This window comes from Sebastes umbrosus, chromosome 14, assembly GCF_015220745.1.
Source record: "Sebastes umbrosus isolate fSebUmb1 chromosome 14, fSebUmb1.pri, whole genome shotgun sequence".
Taxonomy (NCBI): domain Eukaryota; kingdom Metazoa; phylum Chordata; class Actinopteri; order Perciformes; family Sebastidae; genus Sebastes; species Sebastes umbrosus.
The window spans coordinates 14,534,783-14,555,990 of record NC_051282.1 but is presented as its reverse complement, the minus strand read 5'-3'; the positions used below and the strand labels follow the sequence as shown (position 1 = coordinate 14,555,990).

The window sequence follows — 21,208 nt, the reverse complement described above, 5'->3', positions numbered from 1 at the left end:
TGTGAAGCCCTGCCCTAAGCACCTGTCAACTCATACATTTTCCTCAGAAAATTCTGACTTTCTACTTAATAAGGCTTTCTGTTTTTCACAAAATCTTATTTAAATTTTTAACACCATGGAATACAGCTTATTACATTCATATAATATATAACACAAAATATGCAACATATAACAAGTATTTAGAATAAAAATAACAATTCTACAAGCAAGTAAATTCTACTATTTACTTGATCATCTGTTTATTTATTATTATTATTATTATTATTATTATTATTGTTATTATAATTATAATTATAATTATGATTTATTTTATTTATTTATTTTGTATTTTTCCTGCCACTCTACTGCTCCACACTCCAGTCCAGTAGGTAGCAATAAGCACCAAAGACGAAGAAAAAGAAGAAGAAGAAGAAGACCCACTCCTGCAGCGCCCCCCTGCGGCCGCAGGAGGAACTGCAGCTCTGGACTGTTGAAGGGACACCGGTGTTTCTGGTTCATCCATCTTCATCTCGGTCACCCTCCTCCTCCTCCTCGGTTCAGCTAACAACAAACACTGTCTGATTGGCTTTATTGAAGGTTAAAGGCTGTTTCTCGTTCGTCTGAATGGCGTCTAACGGTATGAAAACATCCGTTTGGTGCTTGAAGAACGATCAGATGTTTTATCAGTGAAGGTTAAGATGTAACGTTACCTAGTAACGGTAGCTAGGTGACAAGACGACAGTTAGTGGTCAGTGTTGGCTATTAGCTGCTAATCTGTTACTGCTTAAAGGTGTTTTTATTTATATATATTACTCAGTTAAAATATAGAAGGGCCTCATAGCATCGGTTACCGTAAAGCTCAGTTAGCTAACGTTACCGGTATATTCAGTTAGCATTTAGCTTAGCGGCTACCTTCCTGTCAGCTAGCAGGGTCGCTTGTTGTGTTGTGCTAGTTTGGAGACGAAACTCCTGTGTTTTTTTGACAACAGCCGCTGCCGCCATTTTGGACTGAAAATGCTTACTATATTTATAATATTGTTTTGTTCAACACAGAGACCATTTCTGTTGAACATGTTAGTTTTCACATTAGTTTTACTTTTGATTTGTTGTTAGTTAATGTGTCTGAATAATCCCCTGAGGGATGGGTTATGTAAATAACCAGACATGATGATAAATTACTCATTCATTCATTGTTCTTAGTTCCATTCCAACACTGGTTACATGTTAGTTTACTTTTGTCTTTTTCTTATTAACGAAACAAACACAACAAAATAGCATGTTTTAAAAGTTTTTTGTAGATTTTATTTTATTTTAATGTTTTTCATTATTTTTTTTTTTTACTTGTATATATTATTTTTTACTTATTTATCTATTTTTTGTATATAATACGTTTTTTCTTTTTTTTATACTGGCTTATTTGATATTAATATTAGATTTGTTAAGTTTCTTTGTACTGAGAATGTTATTATTGGGGACGTTTGTGAATGTTTGTTCTGTTGTTTCAAAATGAACAAAAAAACAATTAATATAATATTGGAAAAAAAAGAAAGAAAAGCTGCTTGTGTAACAATTATACAAATTATAGCTTCAGCTATAACTTTATTACAGTGCTGGTTAATGTCTCATTCCATTGTATTTGTATGTTAGAAGACGATGGTATTATTTAAATAATATGTCATATCATTTCTGTTGGGTTAGATTACAGCCCATATTTGCCTAACAGAAATCAGCATCCCACTGATTAAATTAGTTTTCATTAATGAATGCTTTGTAGCATTTGGATCAGCCCTACAAGTTCTGTACTGTTAAAATCTTTCTTTGATGTTAATACTCCATTTTGTTTACTCCATAGATTATTCCCAAACACCTGGCCAGGGGTAAGTAATACTCAGTCAAAATGCATCACTCACCTCACTTAAATACATCATACCCTCTATATAACACATCAATAGCTCCCTTCATTCTCATATAAACACCTAGACTAGAAATGTATATCATTTTTGGGGACATGAGAATCAGGTCCTAAATTTTCTTTAAGGCAAGAAAAGTATGAGAAACCATGAAATTAACAAATCATTTTATGAAATTTGTTTTGGAAAGTTATGGAAAAGTGCTTACTATCGAAGCATAACATTTTTTAAGCGATGTATTGGTGTGTTAGCGTTTTGTTGTTTTAACCTGTGGCAGCTATGGGTCCTATGGTGGAGGAGGTGGAGGTGGTGGTGCTAACCAGGGCTATGGTCAGTCTTCTGGCCAGAGCTACAGCCAGCAGAGCTACGGAGGCTACAACCAGAGCTCTGAGAGCAGCCCCAGCTCCTACGGCCAGGGAGGAGGATATGGTAGCTATGGTGGTCAATCCCAGTCAGGTAGAGGAAGTCTCACTAACTGTCACATACTACACAGTTTGCCAGTCACACATTGTGGTGTAGCTCACTTTAACCCCCGTCTCCTCTCTTCTCCCTGTAGGATACGGTTCTCCACCATCTAACCAGGGTGGTGGTGGTGGTGGTGGTGGCAGTGGTGGTGGTTATAATCAGTCCTATAGCCCCGGAGGTTACAACAACAGCAACCAGCCCTCCAACATGAGCTACAACCAGCAGTCATCCTTCTCTGGGTACAACCAGCAGCAGCCTCCTCCTTCATCCTCCGCAGGGTAAGACGCCACCAGCTTCTGCTTCTGCACTTTATATTTGCATCATTGTACACATGGCAGGCTATATACTTTTACAAGTATCAGTCTAGTTGTCCCAAAATTACCTAACTGTAATGGAGAAAAGGATGATTGAAAAGGAGCAGGTGGTTTAGACTGTAGGGTAACTGGGCAGTGACTGAATAAAATAATATTTTTCTCCACTCAATATTTATTTATTCATTTTCCATCACTCCTTGCACTTTTACACTCTTGCACTAATTGTATACTGTACTGTAACAGAGCTCACCATATTAAAACCCTGTTAAATATAAAATTGTGTCACAGCTACGACACCATCTCACGGTCATCGGTTGTCATAGTACTGAAACGTCCTTTCTGGCATGTGAGTTTTCCATGTGCACAACAGTCTGATATCTCTGTGGAACTGAAGGAAAAATGTGTCAATAGAGCTAAAAAAAATCACCATGAAGGTGATTCAAGAAAAGTTTGGTTTAGGTTCCTCTTCCAGCAAGCTTTGGTGCCACAGATGTGTAGCCTTGGTGGAGGTGTTTTCTAGCTCTTTAATGCTCCTCTTCTCCCAACCTTCAACAGCTACGAAGGTAACTCGCAGGCTTCTGGCTACAACCAGCCACCGAGCGGTGGACAGAGTGGAGGCGGTTACGGCAGCAGTGGAGGTCCGACTGGTGGCTATGGGGCCAGCGGGGGCCACCAACAGCCATCCCAACACGGGGGAGGTCATTATAACCAGCCTCCGAGTTACAGCTCCCCCCCTCCACAGAGCTACAGCCAGCAGAGCCAGTATGGTCAAGGTGGAGGTAAGGGAGGGGTTTATGTGATCCTTTTTAATATGTTTTGTTTATTTTTCCGAGTGAAATTAAGTTAACATGAATTCAACAGGGGACAACGTTGTACATGACATACTGATGGATAATCCTCAGACCTCCTCTAACAGCTGTCATAGGGACTTAGAGTAGTTCCCAAAGAAAACGGTTTACAGTGAGATCTATGGGGTTTTCAGCACTTTGTGCGCCTCAAATTCCATTAACGTCCTCATACACTGTGTCTACGGTGTTCCATAGCCACAACGTTTTCTAGAGTGACTTGGAAACAAATAAATCAAAAACACAATGCTATTACACAGTTGCATAATACAGTGTTTGCATTCAGAGTGTGTGAAGCGCTCTCAAATGGGTAAATCTGTTGAGGTCTGATTGTCAAAACTCTCTCTTAGAATATGGAGACGAAAGCCCACCGTTGAGCGGAGGAGGAGGAGGAGGAGGAGGAGGAGGAGGAAGTTACGGCGACCCCGATGGAGGTTACGGAGGTCAGGATGGCCGCGGTGGCAGGGGCCGTGGGGGCGGATTTGGGGGTCGCGGTGGTGGTGGATATGATCGTGGTTTTGACCGAGGTGGCCGAGGCGGACCAAGAGGAAGAGGAGGCATGGGGTGAGTGTTTCAAAATCATCCAGTGTCCATGTTGTCAGTCCTGTCTTAGGTCTCCTGGCACACTGAATGTGAGTACAGTGATGCATGTAAATGTTTCCTCACCTGCAGTTACATGTGGAACTGTGTAGAGGGAAATGAAATAGGAGATTGAGCACTGATCCACATTTGTAGCTACATCTCAGGGATTCCTAAATTGCCACAAAGCAACTGCTACATTCACAGTCTGCGGTGACGACTGCACAAATCCTGGTTTGTTGTCAGAGCCGCATGCACCTTTCTTAGGTGAACACATACATATTAAACGTTCATCTGTGTTTCACAGCACCTCCCCGAGTTAAACTGAGGACAGAGACAGTCTGAGTCCTGTGCTGCAACTCTGGGCAATAACACAAAATTGGTTTTGATCCATTACCAAATAATACCAGGGCAAGAATCACTAATATTGATCCCATACTTTTTACTCTGTTAATTACTTAATCAGAAATCGCTGCATGCATGCAAATAAAAAAGCAGCAGAGAAGCAGAGTGCATGCACTGAGAAGAGGGTTCATGTGTCCAGAACGTGATCCAACGTGAGACAGATCAGTTTTTGTTGCTAATATTGTTTTTTAAAACTCAAAACAGGACTTAGTTTTGGTGGTATGGTATCGATCCGCTCACCTGACACGACGTCATCATTGCTTGGATGCTGTGGTGGGGAGTTATGGTAGAAACCAATACCACAATATTAATAAGAATCGTTTTCTTATATAATATGTACAGTGTAAAGAAAAAAGTAATTGATGTTTCATGCAACAAACTGTTCTCCCCCATGTTATGCATTTAATCAGAAAAAAACTCTTCATGTGTGTGAAGCAGAATCTTCAGTAACTTAATTGGGTTTTATAATTACGATTTGCTTTAAATTTATGGTTCATTTAAACAACAGAACTTTGTAAAACAACAGCACAATATAATCATATCATCATGATGATGATACCACAGAACGTATTGCCCAGCCTACTGGATGCAACACACATTAAACCTGAGAAAAACATCTGGACGTTTACATCTCTGATGTGTTTGATCAGAAAACATAAAATGCCCAGAGCTCACAAAACGAAACTGTACATTTTCAAAACATGAAGGTAGGGCGCCTGGTTAGCTCAGTTGGTAGAGTGGGCGCCCATGTAACAGGCCTCAGTCCTGACCGCGGTGGCCCGGGTTCGAATCCGGCCTGTGGCCCTTTCCGCATCCACTCTCTCTCTCCCCCCTTTCCAAGACTCTATCCACTGTCCTGTCAATAAAATGCTTAAAAAAATGCCCCCAAAAAATAACTTAAAAAACAAAAACAAAACATGAAGGTAATGTTTGAAATGGCGAGTTGAGCTTATAAACTGGGTGACATCATATCATACAGGGGTTTGGATATAAGGTCCTTGTGGCTGAATGCTGGTCAGAAAACATTATGATTATTACCACCAAAAACAAGAGGGCACTTGTGTGACGTTACAATGAACATGCTTATGACTCATATGAAGCATTAATGATGGATCCTTGAATGAAAATGCTGCAACATGAACAAAAATAAATCACTGCGTTGGGTCTGGCTGGCCATGGCTAACAGAAACAGAGATACATGCAAACTTAAAAATTGTTTGAAATCTTACAAATGACAGTTTTGTTATGAAACATGACCCCTCCCTCACCGTCACTCATTTGAGAAAAGGCCCTTGTTTCAGTGATACTTTACATACAGCAGAAAGCGAAAATGTGGGAAGGAATGAAGGAAAAGCTCAAATTTAACAATAAACAGACGATAAACTACAACTCCTTTTAAATTACATTTGTAAATATCAACAGCACAAATATAAAGCTTTTAATAGCAAACATCTGCACAACCAGATCAGTGTCTCATTGTGAAAGTTTTACAAGAAGAGACAACAGCAGCTAACAAACAAACCCTATTTCAACTGAAATGCAACATGTTACCATATGCTGGTTTTTCATGGTGATTTGGCCGTATATATGGTGCTTGGTGCTGTTGCTCAAGTTCCCTACAGCTATAACATCTTCATCTTGATAGTGGTTTTGTTGCCTTTTTTACATGACTGTAACAGAAACAACCTTGTGTACAGCAGACTCTCCACTACCAGTAGGATGATCCAAACGACAATAATGGTGCTCTCAACTTAAATACTTTAAAAGGACAACATTTCTGGTCCCAAACTTTCCATTATTATTACAGAAATGATGGTATGATCACATTCAAACTCAGCATTGCATGAAAGCCAAGTTATAAACAACAGCAATGCTGCGACACTAAACTGAACTTATCTTTAAAATCTGCACTTTTCTACTAAGAGGAAGTTCTGTTAAACACAAAAAAAGGAAAACTAAACATGTAGCGTCGAACACAGGTTGATAATGAATTTGGGTCGTGTCTTGAAGGTAAACCACAAATTGTGAAATCTGGCAAAAACTTGCAAAAATTCTCGCTGCCCAACGACCTAACCTAACCTTAACCTTTCGAGGTCAATGCCTAACCTTAACCCTCCTTCGAGAGTTTCCCAACTTATGGGATACCTTCAAGACACAACCATAAATTTGTGGTGGTTTGTGTGTAGCTCAGAAATGCAACACTTGAGCTACTGTCCAATTAGAGAAGCAGTTTGTCATTTGTTATAATTAGGGCTATCAGAGTTAACGCATTAACGCAAATTAATTTTAACGACACTAATTTATATAAAGAGGTTGTAGCGGGCTCAGTTTTAAAGCTAGAGTAAAGATACTGGTAACATATGAAACTAAAAAAAACAAACGTACCAACCGCTTTATACTTGTCACGAAGGATATGATAATCACATGCAGTTTGGGGAAAGTCATAGTCAAGTCAGCACACTGACACACTGACAGCTGTTGTTGTCTGTTGGGCTGCAGTTTGCCATGTTATGATTTGAGCATATTTTTTATGCTAAATACAGTACCTGTGAGGGTTTCTGGACAATATTTGTCATTGTTTTGTGTTGTTGATTGATTTCCATTAATACATATTTACATGCATTTGCATAAAGCAAGCATATTTGTCCACTCCTATGTTGATAAGAGTATCAAATACTTGACAAATCTCCCTCTAAGGTACATTTTGAACAGATAAAAAATGTGTGATTTATCGTGATTAAATATTTGAATCGATTGAAAGCCCAAATTATAATCAGTTTAGTAAACAGGCTGCTCAGTGAGAACGCTATAAATGTTATAAAAATCAAAATTATGGGTTTGGTCAAACATATATAAACTATACAAGCTAGAACAGAGACAAATCACAACGATTTTACAACAATAGTGAAGCTATGAAGCAGAAACTGGTAAGTTGATGTTTTTGTTATAGAGGTTGGTTGCACAATATTTCATGTACTTCCTTGTAACCTCATGATGTTGGTGATGAACTCACAGACAAATTAGTCTGCCATTTCATTATATGTTCTCTCACCCATCATGGACTACAGTGTATCTCCTTTCCCGCCATTACAATATGTGGAAGTCAATCCCCAATGCGTCATCACAGTTTCCTTTAAGTAGGCAGATGGCACTGAGCACTAATCAGCTGATATCCTCCTGTGTTGTTCAACAAAAGCATTGTTAAATGATTAGATATTTCCATCTTTATGTATTGAAGAGTTTAAATGGTTTTTGAGTGATCTCGGTTCAAGATTTGAGAATGGAGGAACATGTAGGTGTGAGTTAAAAAAGCGACTGGTGTTTGTGTCTTACCACACCTCCGTTATTTCACACTAGATGTGACATCTTGGTATAATGAAGTGTCTGTACTGTTTATAAAAGGCACAAACTATTAAGTATCTAAATGTAAACTAAAGGCAGAGCAATACCTCTAACGGTATGTTCACACCAAACGCAAAGCACATTTTTTTGTGCGGCGCGATTACGTACAAAGTCAATGCAAAGACGTGCCGGGCAACGCAAATAATTTAGTGTACTAAATAATTAATGAAATTGTTCCACTCGTGTGAGAAACTCGGTTCAAGCTGTGTCGCGAAAGCCTATCATTGTTGAGCGTCTTCGACGTTGTTGAATCGGAAATTGAGGAAAAGGATATTGTTGCCGTCTGTGGGCACCAATAGCTCTATATATAGTGTATATATATATATATATATATATACTGTAGTATAAATGTATGTTTATAAACAATAACATCGCTGCCGTTATTTTGATTGTTGATGGAACTGCTACAATATTATCATAGCCCAGCACTGATCAATCCGAATTCCATTAAAAAAAAAAGCATTTTAAAAGCATGAATTCAGACTTTTTACAAATCGGTATCATGATTTAGTTATTGCGGCATCCATTTAATCCATTTATTGCAATTAAATCACAGCAAAATGTATTTTGGGTTTGCTCCGCTGTAGTAAACCAGATTAATGATGGAAAGAAACGTTGTTGGTATCTACATGGAGGGAAGCCCTTCCTCAACGTGAATAAACACAAAAGATCCCATGGTCAAACTCACGCAAGTAACGCAAGGTGAAAATTCGCTTCACGTTTGGTGTGAACACAGCATAAGAGAGACAAATTTGCCCAAAACACAACGAATTATTTGATAATTTAGATTTTTACCCTATGCATTTAAAGTTGGCCATTAAGCCAATAAGGCGTTCGGTCTGCAGCAACTTGCAAATGGCAAGTAAAGTGTGGCCTTCACTCTGCCCACACACTAAACATTACCATCACCTGCCTTTCTCACTTGTTACCACCACCTTCCCAACCAGCCCCCCCACTGTGTCATGCTCTGCTTTAATCAATCTTTGAATCTTCTCCTAGGCTTTTACCTTCTCTCCAGGCTGGCTTTCTGCTCTTAAGCCATCATTAGGGAAATTGTGAAAAGGGGGAAGTCTACAGACAAGTTAATAGTCTTCTTGTAGTTAGAGGAAAGTGATTGAAAAAACAAATAATTTGGGAGATCATGAGAAAATACTCAAAGAACACTTGTTTTGGGATTTGCTGCAAGAGTAAAGGTTGTCTGAGACCTAAAAAATACCCAACACCCATCAGGGATCAAAGGTGTTAATGTTTGGGTTGGTTAATTGACACAAAACCAAGTTATATGATGAAATAAAATGGGTGCACGCAAGTCACTTAAAGACTTGATAGAACTTCAGGGTAAAAAAATGGCAAATTTCAGCTGCTTGTGAACGTTAAATGACAAGGTCTTTAAACTGGCCTCTTGTCCTCGAGGTATATTCAAGAGACTCTGAACAAGATTAAATAGGGGTCCAGTAGGACAAGTGCCAACTGAAGAGGGGTGGGTTTAAGTGAGAGACTGTGACAGTGAAGGTTACCCACAACCCATTGAGAGAAATCGCTGTCAGCACCAGCCTTCAATGCGTGTCGTTTCTCTCTTCCTCATCATCAGAATGGGCGATCGTGGAGGATTCAATAAGTTTGGTGGTAAGTGACAAAAAAAAAACACTTGAGTAAAAAGGTTTGTTGAGTTTGAGGAGTCAAAGCTAAAAGGAGGGGAGATCAGTACACTTAAAGCATGAAGCGGGTGTGTGGTTTTTGAAGTAATCAAAGTACTTGGAGATGTAAAATTTTTAATACTGCACCGATTATGCAGAGAAAAACGTGATTATGTTTAGTAGGGTTGGGCGATTGGACGAATATATCAGCTATTGGTTGTTGTTTTTTTTAACAATTTTTGTAATTTTATTTTGCTAATTTAATGGTCTGGCTCCTCGAGAATTTAACCCGTGAATATGAACCTGTAAGACTGAGTGTCCATATGCCATTTTTTTGTAATTGTTCCCAATGAGGAGAGAGTGCATGCGGCTGTCGAGAGCACAAGCACTGTACCACATAGATATAAAACAGCTGTATTTAGCATCTTTATCAGAGCGCTTTGAGTGCTTCTAGTTGACAATCTCTGAACTTTCCAGAAAGGCGCTTCATCCAAAAAGTGCTCCCTAAAGGCCCGCCAACGCCTTCCTGCCAAAGAAAATCCCTATATGGACACTCGGCATCAGAGTGTGGACATTGGGATTGGGCCATGAGTTTCTGTCTGATCGATTGGTTCTGAAAAGCAGAACTGAGAGAACTAGACCAAAAACTGTATGTGCAGTTGTGCACCCTGAACATTTCTTTTTAATTTTTTTTTTTACCTTTATTTTTTCAGGGGAGATTCACTGAGAGCAATGCTCTCTTTTTCACGAACGCCCTGGTGTGAATGTGTAATTGCACATTCACACCTGGAAGCTGCCCAGTACAACCACAGTCTGATGTGCTGGCCACTGAGCAGCTCCACTGGAGCAGTTAGGGTTAAGGGCCTTGCTCAAGGGCACCTCAGTGGTGGTAATGAGGGAGGGGCACTTTCCCCACCCAAATTTATCCTACCGGTCCGAGAGGATTGAACCGGTCACAAGCTCGCTTCTCTAACCTTTAGGCCACCATTGCCCAATTTAATAGCATAGTTACAGCATGTTATCCCCAGCTGCTTGTTCGTCTGGAGGCTGCAGGTGGAGGCGTCCTTAATCTGACGCCATCTGACTGTTTTTCAAATAGTGTCGAACAGCTGTGCAGCTTATTGTTTAGCAAAGATCTCAAGGTGATTTATTTTGTTTGATTGAAGAAGATTAGGGCCATTAGGCTGTAATGTTTCAGTAAAATTAGATTTCACATTAAAGACCGCGGATGTCAGCGAGACTCCCCTGACCTCTGTGCGTGACGCACACGCACACACACACCTGCGCGAATAGTATCCACGGTTGTCTGGCTGACGGTGGCCGGTTGGAAAATTGTAACATATCGCCCAACCCTAATGTGCGGCATATTTCCAACTGTTGGAAAAACATGAATATGACAGGGGAGGTTAAACTTATTATTAAGACTTTCATGTTATTTCAACTTTAGAATATGCTACACAAGGTAGAGTGTGATGCATAATGTTTCCCATAGCACGGCCTCACAGGTAAGAACCCCCAGTGTGCTCATGTGTGGTTTATAATCTCAGGTACTGTTAAGTGAACTCATACTCAGTGATTGGAAGTGTCCAGCAGAGGGAGTTAAATGGTACATTATGGCTTTACATGTAGTTCTTCTGCTACTCCATGTTGCATCTTGGAATATTGCTGGTGTTTGAATCTGATTGACGGGTGTTTACAACGTATCTGGTCTTCTCTGAGTCATTAAACCTGCGGGATTTGATGGGGTAGTGTATCAAAATCAACAAAAGAAACGTGATACGAAAAGTATAAACAGGTTTTACTTCATGATTCAGATTTTGCAAACATGATGCAGGTTGTTTGTCACACATGAAATAACATTTATGGAAACTTTGCCTCATACCAGCGTGACTGCAAAACTTGTAGAAGGGAGATTTCAGTTCTACTTTCCAGAGATGAGAGTTGAATGGTTAAAAACTGGTTTCATTGCACAACTGTGGACCGTTCGCAAGTACGAGTAACTTGATATGGTATACAAGGTGCTGTAAATGGAAGGACTGTTTCTCAATAATGTGGCAATCCAAATGGACAAATAGACCAGTCGGTAATAAAGCTTCGATCACGACTCCCTCTATTGTATAAACCACATCTACAGGTTCTTAATCACACATTAGTATGATTGTGTGTTATAGGTTTACTGCTGGAAAGTTTGTGTTTGTGTGTTTGTATTTTATTATAAAGCAGCAAAGTTGATGCAGGTGCTCTAGTGTTGTCAGAGTTACATCTACAGTACAATAGTTATGTTCATGGTGATAACATGAAGTGTTTCACTATCAAAAGTACAATGCCGTTTGCAAAAGGCAGTGTGTTTTGTATGTTCTACTTAGAATATCCAAGTAATATACTATAGTAATCAATAATGGTAATAATTATTGTAGTTAAAGTGCAGCAGGGTCCAGTGTTGGAAACAAAATCTGTGCCGTTGCAATTATAAACTGCACCAGCAATGTTGATTCAAAGGTTGTATTTGTTACATACACAAACAGTATGTGTAGCGAATAAGAATGAGAAGAAAAAAAAGAAATATAAACCATACAAATCCAACTATACAATAACATTTAATTTAAGTATTAAATGTTTGTATGTTAACTTGGTGTGTAGGTGGGCTGAGCAGTTTTCTCAGTGAATACAAATGTGATCAGTACACACAGTATGTCACAGTTGTAAGGCAAACTGTACCACAGGATTCACAGAGGTCAATGTGCTGGACGAGGATGGAGGACATACAGAGTTCAGAGGTCACAGTCCTGATGGTCTGAGGAAAGAAGATTTCTCTGAGTCTCTCTTTGTTGGACTTGTGGCTACAGAGAGGAGTTTACCTGAGTGTAGAAGCTGGCATAGTTTATTGCTTGGTGTAGTTCTGCACCTTCTGGTGTCCTGAAGTGGGGAGTGTAGACCGGAGGGACGACCACTCTCTGCTCTGAGCAGAGCAGTTCCTAGACCAGCTGGTGCTGCCTCCTGGTAGGATGCTTTCCTCTGCACCAGGGCAGGCTGTTCTCATACACTGTTCGTAGCTATGAAAAATAAGTGCACTGTATTTCATATATATTCCACGAAATCAATTTGTATGTCCTTCCATCTATTATCTGTAACCGCTTATCCTATTCAAGGTTGCGGGGGGCTGGAGCTGATCCCAGCTGACATTGGGTGAAGGCGGGGTACACCATGGACAGGTCGCCAGACTATCACAGGGCTGACACATAGAGACAGACAACCGTTCACGCTCACATTCACACCTATTGTTGATCTATTTAGAGTCAACAGTTACCTAACCATGTCAGCATGTCTTTGGAATGTTGGAGGAAGTCGGAGAACCCGGAAAATCAATGCTTATGTAATCCACGTAATTATGAACAAGTTACGCCACTATGCGTGGTCGTAACCACGGTCTTTTCGTCGGTCAGGGGGAGGCCTTTAGGACCCCCCAGAGAGCCTCTTATTACGTCAGCTGATCTTACCTTTCAAAATAACATGATCTCACAAAACATCAGTAATAAAAAGCTACAACGAAACAGAAATAAAGACATGTTGCTTGTAAGAGTTAGTGCTGTGCCCGTTCGGCCGATTGCTTGGCCTGTGGCGCTCATCCTAACAACTTCACACTCGATACTGCGTTTTCATGGGTCCTCAGCAATACACCTGCCAAGTGTGAAGTCGATCAGATGAACGGTTGTGGGGAAACTCTAAGGACAAACAGACAGACAGTTAGATAAAAATACTTCATAGCAACACTTTTTGAGATTGTAGTTGCAGTGTAAAGTATTTGTTCAACTTATGGGTAGATGCCATTGTAATGAACACGTAATGAATGGATAGATTGTTAATTGTCCTCTACAATTCTTTAAAAATCAATACAAAGTCATTAGAAAGCATCAATTTCTGTATCTCTTAAATAGTCGTACTGTATATTTAATGTACAGTTGTTGTTCATGAAATTAATTTATCAATCCCTCGTCCCAAGTGAGATTGAGACTTGAAATCTGGAGCTTTACTTTTGATACCTGTACAAATCAGTCATGGTGACACAGCATTACCATGGAAAAGGTGTGTCTTTTAGAAGGAATTCTTTTTTTGTAAACAGTAATGAGTCATCCATCCATCATGCCAAGAATAGTGCAGCGTGGGTAGTTTACTGAGTGACATTCATCAAAGTAACAATCATCTGTCATCAGTTTCCTGGTTTCACAGTCAATTCTTGCCAGATTTGAAGAGGTTCAAAAGTTGTGCTGGTAGAAGAGGGTTTGGCTCTGGCTTCTTATCACAATGCAAAGTTTGTTTTAGATCCAGAAGTTCTACTAAATCAAACTGCCAATGACGCAGACGTCAGTCCATCCTCTGAAAGGTGACAGGAGTTATACCACCGATGAACTTCTTAAGGTGTTTCAGTTAACCTCTGAAAACTTCTACATTTGAAGTTGGTTTTATGAATGGGTAAAGAGATGTACTAAATAACAAAACGCTTTGAAATTGGTCTCAGAATGACCAACATGGTGTTCTTCTTACTTTCAAGATTTATGTCGGGGCAATTCCTGAGAATCCTTTGATTAGTTGTGTGGAAACTAAAGTAGACAAAGGAATGAATGATTGAATGACATGGATTACCGTGTCAGGTGAAGGTTTACATACTCAAAAAAGGGATTGTGTTGCAATGTGTTGGACGTGGTTCCAAGAGTTGGTACTGTCTGTTGCGAAAGGAAATGATTTATAGTGTGTCAAGAAATGCATCGACACAAATGCATTGCTTTATGTTATAAATATCAAATCCCAGAGCCCAACCTGTGTGGCTCTGCATGACGTGTCAGAGATTTACACATGGCTGTGTTTACTTGTTGGATCAACACACAACCAAACCAATGAAATGGTAATACTGTGAGAAGTATGGTGGTTCTTCTGATGCACAAAATCAACTTGAAGGCAGTATCTCAATGTGTGCAATCTGGTTTGTGGGACTTCAAGATCAGCTACTTATTGTCCTCTGAGTACAAGTGCTGTGTGGTAATCCTGAAAGAAGGTGTGAAATAAGGGCACCGTTGAAAGAAAGGATGGTAAAATATGCGTTTTGCTGATGACAAATATGCAGGCTGACAGGGTGAGCTCCTTAGATCATATCTCCACATACCGAGTGGCTAGAAGCCCGATACTGGAACTGTTGTGGTGGGAACAACGAGAGAACATAAAGAATGTGTTTATGTGGTTCATCACTTGTTCTTTTCCACAATTCATTTTTGTTTTTTTTTGCCCTCTTAAGGACCAAGAGACCCGGGCCATGGACATGGAGGACCCGGCTTCAGTAAGTTTTGTATTGTTTAAGACCTGACACTTTGTCTACATTTTAAAGCCATTCATATGACTTAAACTCCTGCAGCTGTCTAAAAGGGATTTGTTTTTTTGTTTTTTTGTCAAGATCTGTTTTATTGAAAGATGCTTAATTTATAGTGTGAGATATGTAAGATACATAAACATCCATTCATGCATGAGAAAATAGATTTAAAAGGAAAAAAAAGGAAAAATACACACGTGTGTACAGATGCACTCAAATGTACTTTAAAAGGTTACTTATAAACATAATAGTGATACTTAAAGGTCTTAAAGTCTGCTGCTAAAGTCGGCTGGATGTGTAGATACAGAAGGTGATTGTTTGCTAAGATGATGATATTTCAGATGTTTTCTGCTTGTTACACAATAAACATCAGTTAATGCTGCTTTAATCAGTCAGTTATTGTAGGTCAGAGACTGAATGATATGTGAAGATTTAAAGGGGTGAGACGTTCACCGTCCTGTTAGCCTCTTTCTGCTTTCTTAACATCTCCTGTTATCTTCCAACAGTGCCAGACCAGGATAACTCTGATAATAACACCATCTTCGTACAAGGCCTGGGAGACGACTACACTGTTGAATCAGTGGCAGACTTTTTTAAGCAGATTGGGATCATTAAGGTAGCTCACCAATCACCGCCACTATGTAGACGCGAGCGAGCATCGATTCAAAACAGTGAGGCGACACACACAAGACTGAACGTGATTGACAGCCTCTGTTGGTCTTGAGGAGCTACAGCATTTATTTTTGCACTAACTGCAACTTCCACTGTACATTTACTGAAAGCTAAACTAACTCTCTTCTGCGCCGCTGCTACCTCGTTTTCGCACACACTCGCCACCGATTTATACGTGTAAAAACTTAAATTCACATAAACTTTGAGAATGAATACATCCAGGAAAAGGGTTGTGTCTTGAAACTGAGCAAATTCAATGTCAAAACGTGATGTCAAATTTCAACTTCTGAAGAACAAATTCAGTTTTTCTACAATTAAATTCACGACTGTTCCTCCTGACACAAATATTTGACACTTTTTTTGCAACTGGATAATTTATATTTTGTCCCTAAATTGCTTTCATATGACTATATTCAATCACTGCATTGTCCCTGTGTCCTTCATCCTCTCAGATCAACAAGAAGACAGGCCTGCCGATGATCAACCTGTACACAGACAGAGAGACAGGGAAGCTGAAGGGGGAGGCCACAGTGTCCTTCGACGACCCCCCCTCGGCTAAGGCTGCCATCGACTGGTTTGATGGTGAGTTGGTCGTCTTCATCGAGCTTCGGCTCACTCATAACTATTAATGTTCGCTCCCGGACTGCTTCAAAAAGTCAGACAGACAGCATTATACAGTATATTCAACAAGGTTGGAGTTGAGGGAAGTAATGGAGGATGTATATTCAGATATTCAGAGTTTGGAACATACTGAGCATTGGGATGGACTGGGCTGCATGAGTGGTTTGAAAAGTTTAGTTTAGGACGTTTTTATACTTTTTTCTCCACCTTAGAAACTGATTGGAATTTGTTACAAATGACATGAATTTACTCTCATGTTTCTGTTTTTCTTGTGTTAAATTCTGTTCTTGTTCTTAAGCCATTTTGTGATTCAAAGCACATTTATGTTATTTATTTGATTGTTTATTTTTTTTATTGCCTCGGCTCCTTATGACCTTTTGGTGTCTGTCTTTCCTCCGTAGGTAAAGACTTCAATGGAAATCCTATCAAGGTGTCTTTTGCCACCCGCAGAGCTGACTTTGGAGGCCGAGGCGGTATGAGGGGAGGCAGAGGACGAGGAGGTGAGCCCGTTTTTTTAAACTTAAATTTGTTTTTTGAATGTTGCCGTTTTATGACAGCAGCAGGGTCCCAGTCTTAAAACATCTTAAATTTAGCTTTTTATATTCAAGGTCAAAAAAGTTATTACATTTTATCTGGGGCAGGATGAATAATGAATGTGTCTATTTTTTGTTCAGCTTAAGGTTTTATTTACCAGTATTTTATATCTCATAACAATGACTTTTTCCGCAACGTCCAATACCTATTTGTTGATTTATTTATGTATTTATTTCTATTAATATTTAAATTTATTTTGTATGTATTTATTTTTTTATTTTTTTATCTATTTTGTGTTTATTTTAAATGTATGTATTTATTTATGTATTTATGCATAATTTTCCCTTTGCTTTTTTTAACCCTTTGCCCAGTTGTCATAGAACTGTAGATGTTCAAGTTTCCATTTTTCTAAACACTTTAAGGACTTCTCGTCTATGTTGGCTTCAAGTCTCAGTCCGTGATAAAACATTTCTCTTAGTGATATTTCTACGTTTGCAGTCACAAGTTGACAGCTGAAAAGTATGAAGGATAAAGAAGCAGCTTCACTAATTTCACACAAACACCTGCCAACTGCTGGGAAGGCATCACCGTAGTGTTACACTGACAGAAGATCTGACTGATTTGGTTCTGATAGGGCCGATGGGTCGTGGTGGATTTGGAGGTGGTCGAGGTGGAGGTTTCCAAGGAGGCAATGGAGGCAATGGAGGCAATGGGGGCGGTGGAGCAGGAGGAGGAGGAGGGGGAGGAGGAGGTGGTGGAGGAGGTGCTGGAGGAGGAGGAGGAGGAGGAGGACAACAGAGAGCCGGAGACTGGAAGTGTTCAAACCCGTGAGTCAGGATTTAGTGATTCCATTTATCTCTTCTAGAAGGATCTAGACAGACAGCTTTGATACTACAAAACAGTGATTTTAAAAGTGTTGACTTTTTGTTCAAGGATCTCAATGAAATCTCAACTTTTATTGACATGACAGACATATAAATATAATGTTATATATTTGTCTTCAGCAATTGTGGCAACCTGAACTTCTCGTGGCGTAATGAGTGTAACCAGTGCAAGGCCCCGAAACCAGAGGACGCCGGAGGGATGTCCCCGATGGAGAGAGGTGAGTTATTGGAGTTAGATATTAATAATGTTGTTAACTGGAAGACAATATGTTTTTATGCCTCGGCGCCGGCAACAGCCACCATGACCGGAGGCATTATATTTTCAGGTTGTCCGTACTTACGTCAGTTCGTCCCATTCTCGTGAACGCGATATCTCATTGACTACGGGTAGTTATGACAATTTCAAACATTTTGGACAGACATGGATGTAAACTGCAACTGGTTGGCGGAGGCATACAACCACAAGGCGGTAATTCTAGTCTATTAAAGTTGTAGGAGGTATTTATTTTTTGTTAGTATTTAGTTGTTGTTTTACTAATAATAATCAGTTGTTTGATTTATTATTCTCAATGTTTACTTTATTTAGAATTCATTTTTGATCATGTTTTCTTTAGTTATTTGTTTAGTTTAACTATATTCTTGTTTAGTATATGTAGTTTTTTGTGTAATTAGTATTTTGTTTTCTTTTGTTCATGAATTGGGTAAAACTGTGGAAACTCGCACTTATATAGGTATGTAGGCAGATATAGGACCAGCATGCACCTGGGTGGGCTTATGTTTTTTTTTCAGAACAAGAGAGGCAGTGACATCCGTGTTTTCTTTGTGCTTCATTTGCTTGCTTTAATTTGGATAAATAAATCATCAGAAACACATACATTTTGCATGGATAATGGACTCTTTTTATTGCGTAATCCACATACCCATGGTGCGTCAGTGGCCCTTTTGATTGAAGTTTGATTTTAATTTTTACGACAGAAGGCCACTACAGAAGTGTTAATTCACCCAAATTACATAAAACTTACTTACTTCTGACGTTGTCTAGTTGTGCAGATATTTTTGGTTTCATTTGTCCAGGTTTTGAGAGTTTTCATTGGAACTACTGTCTACAGGAGAAATAGTCCCTGTATCAAAGCAGTTTACTGCACTTTCTCTGATATTAATGATTGGATTACTAATTGGATAACTATAAAGAGTAAATCCGTTAAACAGGAGTCATTTTACTTTGTTGTTTCTTTTATAACTTTTTATTACACAGCTTTATTGAATACTTGATTGTGATTGGTAAATCACGGCATTCTACGGTCTGTTATTTCTTTATAGCAGTTGCTATGTATAACAGACCGTTGCTATGTATAACAGACTATTATTATGTTGCTATGGACGCAGTTCTGATGTCGGACTCTGGTGGACCGTTTTTGTGTGAAATTATTGATTTCTTAAGTAAGTAGCTGTGTAATAAGCGGGATAATGTAAATGCTGTACATTATCCCTTACATGACTGTCTCACTCACACTTAACCCCACAGGGTCACACGACTGGCTCTGTAGTGTGACCTCTCACTTTGTTGTAGTAAAGGTGACGCTTTCTGTCAGCAAATTGTCAACAAACTACTTGTTCTGTTGTCAGGAGGTTTCGGAGGAGGAGAGCGCAGAGGGGGGTTTGAGCGGGGCGGCTTCAGGGGCCGAGGTGGCGACCGCGGGGGGCTTCAGAGGGGGGCAGAGGAGGCGACCGCGGAGGCGACCGCGGGAGGATATGGCCCCGGAAAGATGGACGCAAGGTCAGATACTCTGAAACAAATTACTTTTATTAAGTGTTTTCAACATCAAAGGTACATCATAAATGCACACTAATATTCCACCATTATTTCTATTATGATATAGTGAATTTGATATGGGTCATGTAAACCGCATATTCCATTTGGATATTCTGAATTAGGCCTCATTCCGGTTGCATCATTTTCTGATTAAAGCCCCAGACACACCAAGCCGACATCAAAGAATTAGCGGCGATGAGGGCCGACTGTTGCGTCGCCACACGTCGCCTTTGTCTTAGCTGACAAGTTGCACTCGAACACACCGCAAAGACTACAGCCGACGGCCAGTTGGCACGTTCTGCGCCTGTATGAGAGAAAGTAACTCTCCACATCAGCAGCCGGCGGTAGTCTGTATTCGTCTTCAAAAAGAGGAACTGTAAGACCGAGGACGGCGGATATACTGTACAAGCCCGTTGTTGTGATACGTACATGAAACAAAGCGGCGTTTGCCGACTATTTTCACACCACTCTCACTCACCACTTAGCTTCATTCCAGATGGCCATGTTGTTGTGATGAAGATGAAAAATGAGAAGAGCCTTCTGTGTGTCCTCTTGACTTTACTCGTTGGCTTGCTTTCCTCACGTCAGTTTCTCTTCTCATGCACTGATTCGTTTAAGCTGAACAGCCAATCAGAGTGATTTCTCTCACCGACGAGCTCCGCCATCTATTCAACATGCTGAATTGGCTCGAAAAAGCCTCCGACACAGGCAGACTAGAGCCGACGGTGCGGGGACACACCAAAAAAAACTAGGCCGACAGATGCTCACCAACGGCCCCAAACTGTCCGCAGCTGATCGTCAGCTTGGTGTGTCAGGCCTTAAGACTGAGCTAACAAGCTGTCAGTTTGAATGCTCTTCAGTAACTCTTTATTGGATTAAATTATGTAGAATCCTGAGAAACAATTGGGGAGAAAACGGCCCAGTACAGAGAAAATAGAAAGAAACCCAGAGAGCTGAAAGTGTTTCACTGTGTTGATTTTTAAATAAATCTATCACAACAGTATTTCTGCATGATGATTCTGTCACATTAATGAAGGTTTGAATACTCCTTCCACGCTGTGAGGATGTGACTGGATGTTTGTTCTGTATAGTAACATATCGTTTGTGTGAAACCCTTACTGTTCAAACACCACACACACACACACACACATATGCACCTGTTGACCATGTAATCGTTGCTCATTGGTTGCTGATGATGTAATCAGTGTTTTGTTATTTTTTCCAGGGGTGACCACAGACAGGAGCGGCGGGGCCAGTCCCTACTAAACTTTGCAGTACAGAGACCAGTGCGTCCACACTGAGCCCAGCCACATCTTCACCTTTTATATGACCCTGTTAACTTCATTCTTTTCATTCAGTGTGTAGAGAAATGTGACGATCCCTGTTCTCTGTGTTATACTCCCTTCTTCTGCTCAGTGGGGCCTCATTTAGAATTAACAATCTTAAGATCACATTACATCTTAAAAGTGGCATTAGACAAGTTGTTTTGTTTAACTTCTCATTATGTAGTCATTTTGATTGCACAATGTAATGTCTATAGAATAATGACACCATATGCTCTTAGATTGGTTACCCATAAGCTTCGCTTTCATTCTGCAGTTCTGTCTGCCACCAGGTACGATCTCTCGGGAAATGAAGTCTCCATTTACGGCATATAGGAAGTGCGTCAACCAAACAGGAAGACGATAGCGCTTTTGTTTTCCCCCGTTAGCTATCGGTAGATATCCCCAGTTACCAAAGAGTATCAATGTAAGTCCTTTACAGTTACCATCCCCAGTGGAGGAAAATG

The 21,208-nt window shown here is 40.0% G+C and overlaps 1 protein-coding gene across 1 annotated transcript; it reads left to right on the top strand.

Annotated features, from left to right (window-relative positions):
- The first annotated feature begins 448 nt into the window (after positions 1-448).
- On the top strand, positions 449-20,940 carry fus (FUS RNA binding protein). The gene is made up of 15 exons (XM_037792902.1): positions 449-616; positions 1,832-1,856; positions 2,167-2,345; positions 2,446-2,632; positions 3,224-3,447; positions 3,864-4,077; positions 9,491-9,525; positions 14,824-14,865; positions 15,402-15,511; positions 16,020-16,149; positions 16,590-16,688; positions 17,357-17,549; positions 17,727-17,824; positions 19,233-19,383; positions 20,645-20,940. The coding sequence occupies exons 1-15, from the start codon at positions 604-606 to the stop codon at positions 20,718-20,720; spliced, it is 1,776 nt and encodes a 591-aa protein (XP_037648830.1). The 5' UTR covers positions 449-603; the 3' UTR covers positions 20,721-20,940.
- The last annotated feature ends 268 nt before the right edge of the window (positions 20,941-21,208 follow it).